Source organism: Balaenoptera physalus (genome assembly GCF_965194825.1).
Source record: "Balaenoptera physalus genome assembly, chromosome: X".
Lineage (NCBI taxonomy): Eukaryota > Metazoa > Chordata > Mammalia > Artiodactyla > Balaenopteridae > Balaenoptera > Balaenoptera physalus.
This window is the reverse complement of record NC_138903.1, coordinates 49,771,934-49,780,919: the sequence shown is the minus strand read 5'-3', so window position 1 is coordinate 49,780,919 and position 8,986 is coordinate 49,771,934. Positions and strand designations below refer to the sequence as shown.

The window sequence follows — 8,986 nt, the reverse complement described above, 5'->3', positions numbered from 1 at the left end:
CACATCCCACCAGGTGTTACGGAATATATAAAATTAACCATTCCTGGACCTCACAGAAAGAAGACTTACATCTCATAAACATTATTTTCCCTCAACTTTTTATTCATTCCTTCTCCAGCTGCATCCTGAAATAGACTTCCAGCACACCTCAGGCCTGGATTACTACCACAGCTTCTCTGACTGCCATCAGTCAGTCTATAGGTTAACTTTCTTTCAAAATTCCTTTGTCATTTCCTATCACATTGTACCAAAACTCTTCTGCCTAGCTTTAAGGCTATCATTTGGCTCATCCTTCCTATCCAACTTTATTTTGTACTATTTCCCAAACAGCAGGTCCCCTTCCCCTAGGATAACTGAAATTCATTTGCTCTTTCTTAGGGAAAAGTTGAAGAAACAAGGAAAAGAAAAACAGACACTGAAATCCCTAACAGCAAAAGTTTATTTACAATTGTAGTTAAGGAATAGTTTTAATGCATGCTGAGAAAACAGTAATATTCCAAACGTATAGGTTACTCTCTGGTAAGGAATACAAGATGACGTTGGGAAAGGCTTTGGCATACACAACAACTGGAACCAGGTTAACACAACACTTGCACTATTAGAACGTTGTTATCAGAACACTTATATATCACCTACTTTATATGTCACACCAACTTCATAAACAGCTCATCTTCTAACTCCTCACTGGCTATTTGAGTAAACAGCATTCAAGGTTAAACGTTAAGACTGGGGAGTAGGGAAGAAATACAGAAGTGATAAGCATCACAACATTTCAGAGCCTATATATACTAATACAACATTAAGATTAAGAAACAGTATTCCAATTTTTTTCTGAAACAGCATTTGGCAATGTTTTAGCGCATGAGAAGACACTGCTTTGGTCCATCCACTCTTTCCAGCTTTTCAAAGTGTTTCCTGGCATTGCGGATATTGATCAGAGTAGCTGCAGAAGCTGAGGGTGTGGTAGGGAAGATAACCAACAGACTAAGTACAAGCAGCCAAAGGAATAATTGACTAGTAAAAACAAATAAACAAAAGAGAGCCAAATCCCTCAATGTATGTCAGAGAGAACATAAGTCCCAAGTTAACCAGAGTTTAATTTTTCTGAATAAATAAAAGATTTGTTTATATTCTAAACATAGTATTTTCAAAATAAATTTTCAAACTCTTTTGGTTTGGGGCTAATAGTAAAAAAAAAACATTGTCTTATGTTGTATTCTAATATTAACCTAAGATAGATAACAAGAGATAATTTAAACTTCTGGGAGCATCCTGGAAATATTGCTAGAACCTTTATTTCAATGGTTGTCATGGATATGGCTATTATGGCATGGAAGCACTAAATATCTCTCTTTATGCCCATAACAGAAATATGGGGGTATGGTACTTAGGAATATACAATGACATATAAAATTGTTCAACATTTAATAGTTCAGAGCTTAGACTGACTAGTCTTTTAAAAATCTACCCCACATGGAGCTAAGTCATACATTTGGGTTCTTTTTCTTTAAAATCCTTAGATATAGTAACTATACATAAGTAATTTTTAAAGTTCCCATGAAGAAGATATAATACCCTAGAGTCTAAATTATCTTTAAGTTTCAAAATATAAGTCTATTAAATAAAAAGTATTTACCACTAGTACTAAAAAATTTTTTTTTCATTGTGGTAAAATGCACATAAAATGAAATTTACCATTTTAACTATTTTTAAATGTACAGGTCAGTGGCATTAAGTACATTCACAGTGTTATGCACTACAAAATAGCTTTTCAGTATCTTTAACAATATACTACCTCTAGGGAAATTAGTTTAAAGAATATGTGGCTTTGAACCTATGTCAGCTAAGTTTAAACTTACGAATGGATGGATCAGACATCACGACCATCACATAAGTGTTGGATGTAAAGATGTCAATGAAAGCAGCAAAGTTAGAGTTCCTGACTTCCATGCTCTGGAAAGAGGCAGCCAGCTTGCTATAGGAGAAAGGAGAAAAGTGAGTAAAGAACGTAAAATAATAGCAACATAAGATATTCTTATCTTTCATGTTAAACATTTTCATAGCATTATATCTCAATCCACCACCGCATTAAGACAGTTAATCACTAATCCCGCTTTGTTTTCCAAGGAAACTCTAATGACAAATTTAACACGTGCTGGAAAGTGACTTAGAAAGTGGATTAGGAATTGATAGTGACTGTGAAATGAAAAGTGGGCTTAGACCTAGATTCATATTTAAAATCATGTTACCAAAGATTTCTCTAATATTTAAGAAGTTTATTCAGTTGAAATTTCCCTATCATTGAGATTAATAACTGTATCTTTTGAATGTTAGTTATGCTGAAATTCTAGAAATGATCCCATTTCTTTGAAAACAAAAAGGGTAATGATACTTATATGCCATTTGCTATTTCTTCTTAAAAATGTTAGAATAAACATGCTAGAAAGTCTCAAAGTGTGCTACGGCATAAAAGGGAAAAACTTACACTTATTCTATTGTCTGGGCACTGGGCATCAAAGTTTTACCAGGATATGATTATTAAATCTTTACTAGATTATGATGTTCAGCCATTCCTTCTTCCTATATTCACAATGCTAAGATTCAAATTGTATTTAAACAAAGCTGAGACAATATGATCAGACATTTCTAGACTCTCTACTTTGTACCATTCTTGAATCAGTACCTCACTATTTTAATTACTGTAGTTTTATAGTAAATCTTGGTATTTGGTAGGGTAAATTCTCCTTTCTTGTTTTTCAAAACTCTCTTGGACATTTTCTGTTTATTTTTTCCCAAATAGTATCAAACATCTTGAAGGGGTACTCTGCTTAGATATTTTTCATATGCTTCTTCTGCATCAGTTGACTTTGCATTAAAGATGTCTTTCACTTCAGTCAACTGTAGGCTCCCTTAGAGTTTAGCTTTATTTTTAATATAAAGTATGCTGAATATAGAAGTGCAGTCTACTATAGTTATTTGAACCTCTCAAAAAATGACAATTTGTTCCAGAGATAAATACATCACATAAGATCTCTTACCTGCAGCTCAGCTTAAATTGCTTAATAATGTTGCTGATTTTCTCAAATCTGTGGACATCACGCTGTTCTTTACATTGGTAGTGAGAAATCACCTACGAAAAAGAGCAATGCCCTTTAAATCCATGCAGTGTTGTCATATCACCCTCTACTACTCCTCAAGGCAATACATTTGTCAGTCTCTTGGTCACCCTGATTTTCAGGGTAGACTTGGCACCTGGCTTTACTGCCTCTATTCCTCTGTCCCATATCCTGTCAACATCTGCATAATTTCAACATCCCTAAGGATGACCCATCCAGTATTGTTTGGTTATAATTTTATTAGATCATTTAAGTATTGTATTATCTATTTTGGTTCATTGCTGTCCTTTCTCACTTACTTTAATCATTAAATATTCATCTTATTTCAATAGGATGTCTTTGATTCAAAAAAAGTACAAATCAAAAAGGAAAAATAAATAAAAATTCTTAGCTGTTCTTTTTTTAGTATTTTATTTATTTATTTATTTATTTATTTATTTATTTATTTTGGTTGCACTGAGTCTTAATTGCAGGCACACAGGATCTTCGTTGAGGCATGTGGGATCTTTTGGCTGTGGCGTGCAGGCTCTTCGTTGCAGCACTCAGGCTTCTCTCTATTTGTGGCACGTGGGCTCCAGGGTGTGTGGGCTCTGTAGTTTGCAGCATGCGGGCTCTCTAGTTGAGGTGTGCAAGCTCAGTAGTTGTGGTGCACAGGCTTAGTTGTCCCGCGGCATGTGGGATCTTAGTTCCCTGACCAGGGACTGAACCTGCATCCCCTGCACTGGAAGGTGGATTCTTTACCACTGAACCACCAGGGAAGTCCCTCTTAGCTGTTGTTGAGGTGTACTTAATGTATTTAATTTTAATGAAGGCTATAACCAAGTGGTTTTTGGTATCATATTTAAAAATCTTAACTGAACGATTCTAACCTCTGAGGATTTACTATTTATAAATGAACCTATTCATGATGGACACCAATGCCAGCTGAAAATACTTCCCCTAACACTTTCAGATTAATAAAACCACACAAGTATTTCCCATAGGCTGATGTAAACTTTCTAGTAGGAAGCAAAACTGACTCATTTGCCAGAAGAAAATTCACAGGGCAATTCCCTGAAACCATGTGAAATTTTCAAAACATAATTCCTAGACCAACGGTGGAATAGGTTCCTGTTGCTTGACTTCAAGAGCTATAGTGAAAATGGTCAATCACACCTAAACTTAGTCCTCAAGAGAAAGCAAAAGCTACTTGTTACTGCCAGTGAAAAACAGAGTTTATATTAGGTTAACCTCTATGATCATGTGTGGTAGATGTGGCAGGAGAATACTGCTGAAGCAGGATTCTACCATGCCACGTGTCTCAAGATAGACAGAAGAGCTCACCTGCTTGTTGCTATTACCACTAGCAGGAAAGACAGGGCTCAGGGTAGTGAACTTCCAAGGAAGTGATCCCTGCCTATGGGCTGAGGCAGAAAGACACTCTAGTTAGGACTCCTTGCCTCAGCTATACCAGTTAGCAGGAAGGATGACTCCCAAATATGCTACCGTTAAAAATAATGTTTCCACAAAGGAAGGAGAAAAAATTTCACTTTGCGTTCTCTGCCCTCTGTTGGCTGCAATAGCAAAAGAAATCAACGTTTAACAGTTTGCCAACTGTATGCTAAACTTTGTGCTAGTGCTTAATGTTACCTTGTCCCATATTAATCCACACAATAAACCTATGATATAGATATTATTATCTCCATTTTATAAAAGGGGAACCAAACTCAGAGAGATTAAGATATATGTCTACCATATATATGCTGTCTACAAGAGACCCACTTCAGATCTAGGGACACATGCAGACTGAAAGTAAGAGGATGGAAAAATGCATTCCATGCAAACAGCAATCAAAAGAAAGCTAGAGTAGCAATACTCATATTAGACAAAACAGAGTTTAAAATAAAGAATGTTACAAGAGACAAAGAAGGACACTACATAATAATCAAGGGATCAGTCCAAGAAGAAGACATAACAATTGTAAATATATATGAACTCAACATAGGAGCACCACAATATATAAGGCAAATACTAACAGCCATAGAAAGAAAAGTCGACAGTAACACAATCATAGTGGGGGACTTTAACACCCCATGTTCATCAATGGAAAGATCATTCAGACAGAAAATCAATAAGGAAACACAGGCCTTAAATGACACATTAGACTAGATGGACTTAATTGATATTTAGAGCATTCCATCCAAAAGCAGCAGAATACACATTCTTCTCAAGTACACATGGAACATTCTCCAGAATTGATCACATGCTGGGCCACATAGCAAGCCTTGGTAAATTTAAGAAAACTGAAATCATATCAAGCATCTTTCCCAAACACTACGCTATGAGATTAGAAATCAACTACAAGGAAAAAGCTGTAAAATACACAAACACATGGAGGCTAAACAATATGCTACTTAATAACCAATGGATCACTGAAGAAATCAAAGAAATTAAAAAGTATATAGAGACAAATGAAAATGAAAGCATGAGGATCCAAAACCTATGTGACACCCCAAAAGCAGTTCTAGGAGGGAAATTTATAGCAACACAATCTTGCCTCAGGAAACAATAAAAATCTCAAATAAACAACCTAACCTTACACCTAAAGAAACTAGAGAAAGAAGAACAAACAAAACACAAAGTTAATAGAGGGAAAGAAACCATAAAGATCAGAGCAGAAATAAATGAAATAGAGAGAAAGAAAACAATAGAAAGGATGAATGAAACTAAAAGCTGGTCCTTAGAAAAGATAAACAAAATGGATAAACCTTTAGACAGACTCATCAAGGAAAAAAGGGAGAGGACTCAAATCAATACAATTAGGAATGAAAAAGGAGAAGCTACAACAGACACCACAGAAATACAAAGGATCATGAGAGATTACTACAAGCAACTCTATGCCAATAAAATAGACAACCTAGAAGAAACGGACAAATTCTTAGAAAGGTACAATCTCCCAAGACTGAACCAGGAAGAAACAGAAAATATGAACAGATCAATTACAAGAATGAAATTGAAACTGGGATTAAAAACTCCCAACAAACCAAAGTCCAGGACCTGATGGCTTCACACGTGAATTCTATCAAACATTTAGAGATGAGTTAACACCTATCCTTCTGAAACTATTCCAAAAAATTGCAGAGGAAGGAACACTTGCAAACTCATTCTATGAGGTCACCATCACCCTGATAACCAAAACCAGACAAAGATACCACCAAAAAAGAAAATTACAGGCCAATGTCACTGGTGAACATAGATGCAAAAACAGTCCTCAACAAAACACTAGCAAACCGAATCCAACAATACATTAAAAGGATCAGACCCAATGATCAAGTGGGATTTATCCCAGGGATGAAAGGACTTTTCAATATCCCCAAATCAATCGGTGTGATACACCACAGCAACAAACTGAAGAATAGAAACCATATGATCATCTCAAGAGATGCAGAAAAAGCTCTTAACAAAATTCAACACCCATGTATGATAAAAGCTATCCAGAAAGTGGGCACAGAGAAAACTTACCTCAACATAATAAAGGCCATATATGACAAACCTACACCTAACATCATACTCAATGGTGAAAAGCTGAAAGCATCTCCTCTAAGATCAGGAACAAGACAAGGATGTCCACTCTCGCCACTTTTACCGAACACAGTTTTGGAAGTCCTAGCCATGGCAGTCAGAAAAGAAAAAGAAATAAAAGGAATCCAAATTGGAAAAGAAGTAAAACAGTCTCTGTCTGCAGATGACATGATACTATACATAGAAAATCCTAAAGATGCTACTAGAAAACTACTAGAGCTCAATGAATTTGGTAAAGTTGTAGGATACAAAATTAATACACAGAAATCTCTTGCATTTCTATACACTAACAATGAAAGATCAGAAAGAGAAATTAAAGAAACAATCCCATTTACCAGTGCAGCAGAGAGAATAAAATACCTAGAAATAAACCTACCTAAGGAGGCAAAAGACCTGTACTTCAAAAAATTATAAGATACTGATGAATGAAATCAAAGATGACAGAAACAGATGGAAAGACATACCATGTTCTTGGATTAGAAGAATCAATATTGTCAAAATGACTATACTACCCAAGACAATCTACATATTCAATGCAATCCCTATCAAATTACCAAGGGCATTTTTCACAGAACTAGAACAAAAAATCTTAAAATTTGTATGGAGACACAAAAGACTCCAAATAGCCAAGGCAATCTTGAGAAAGAAAAACAGAGCTGGAGGAATCAGGCTCCCTGACTTCAGACTATACTACAAAGCTAAAGTCATCAAGACAGTATGGAACTGGCACAAAAACAGAAATATAGATCAATGGAATAGGATAGAAAGCCCAGAAATAAACCCACGCACCATGGTCAATTAACCTATGACAATGAAGGCAAGACTATATGATGGAGAAAAGACAGTCTCTTCCATAAATACTGCTGGGAAAACTGGACAGCTACATGTAAGAAAAATGAAATTAGAACATTCTTTAATACCATACACAAAAATAAACTCAAAATGGATTAAAGACCTAAATGTAAGACTGGATACTCTAAAACTCTTAGAGGAAAACATAGGCAGAACACTCTGACATAAATTGCAGCAAGATCTTTTTCAATCCACATCTAGAGTAATGGAAATTAAAAAACAAAAAACAAATGGGACTTAATTAAACTCAAAAGCTTTTGCACAGCAAAGAAAACCATAAAGAAAGCGCAAAGACAACCCATAAAATTGGAGAAAATATTTGCAAATGATGTAGCAGACAAGGGATTAATCTCCAAAATTTACAAACAACTCATGTGGCTCAGTATGAAAAAAAACAAACAACCCAATAAAAAAATGGGCAGAAGACCTAAATAGACATTTATCCAAAGAAGACATACAGATGGCCAGGAGGCATATGAAAAGATGCCCAACATCAGTAATTATTATAGAAATGCAAATCAAAACTACAGTGAGGTACCACCTCACACCAGTCAGAATGGCCATCATCAAAAAGTCTACAAACAATAAATGCTGGAGAGGATGTGGAGAAAAGGGAACCCTCTTGCACTGTTGGTGGGAATGTAAATTGGTACAGCCACCGTGGAGAACAGTATGGAGGTGCCTTAAAAAACTAAAATTAGAGCTACCATATGATCCAGGAATCCCACTCCTGGGCATATATCCGGAGAAAAACATGGTTTGAAAGGATACATGCACCCCAATGTTCATTTCAGCCCTGTTTACAATAGCCAAGACATGGAAGCAACCTAAATGTCCATCAACAGATGAATGGATAAAGAAAATGTGGTACATATATACAATGGAATATTACTCAGCCATTAAAAAGAATGAAATAATGCCATTTGCAGAAACATGGATGGACCTGGAGATTATCATACTAAGTGAAGTAAGTCAGACAGAGAAAGACAAATATCATATGATATTGCTTATATGTGGAATCCAAGAGAAATGATACAAATGGACTTGTTTACAAGACAGAAACAGACTCACAGACTTAGAGAAGGAACTTGTGGTTGCCAGGGGTGAAGGGTGGGGGTAGGGATAGATTGGGAGTTTGGGATTGAGATGTACACACTTCTATATTTAGAATAGATGGCCAACGGGGACCTACTGTACGGCATGGGGAACTCTGCTCAATATTCTGTAATAACCTAAATGAGAAAAGAATTTGAAAAAGGATACGTGTCTATGTAAAAACCAAAAAAGCAAGAAATGTGTCTAAAATCACCAAGCACTGGTAGAGCTCAGAAACCAATTATTTACTGTGAGCTGCTCTTAGAGCTATATTTATTAAGCTGATCAGCAATTACTTAAGCAGTGCTTTGTGACATCTCAAGTCAATTTTTATTAGTTATTTAAAAATTTTACTTATAAAT

General features: G+C 35.6%; 1 protein-coding gene across 14 annotated transcripts in view; it reads right to left on the bottom strand.

The window, feature by feature from the left end:
• Positions 1 to 419: 419 nt before the first annotated feature.
• RRAGB (Ras related GTP binding B) overlaps positions 420 to 8,986 on the bottom strand; it is a 68,990-nt gene continuing 60,423 nt past the window's right edge. For 8 of the 14 annotated variants that reach the window (XM_082444971.1, XM_082444977.1, XM_082444978.1 and 5 more), the window contains 4 exons: positions 4,440 to 4,519; positions 3,039 to 3,130; positions 1,860 to 1,975; positions 420 to 952 (listed from right to left, as the gene is read on the bottom strand). In XM_082444971.1, coding sequence (XP_082301097.1) covers positions 855 to 952; positions 1,860 to 1,975; positions 3,039 to 3,130; positions 4,440 to 4,519 — 386 coding nt within the window. In that variant the 3' untranslated portion in view covers positions 420 to 854. Of the gene's footprint in view, positions 953 to 1,859; positions 1,976 to 3,038; positions 3,131 to 4,439; positions 4,520 to 8,986 lie in introns of those variants that run through there. The other 6 variants (XM_082444975.1, XM_082444982.1, XM_082444973.1 and 3 more) reach the window with 2 other exon arrangements.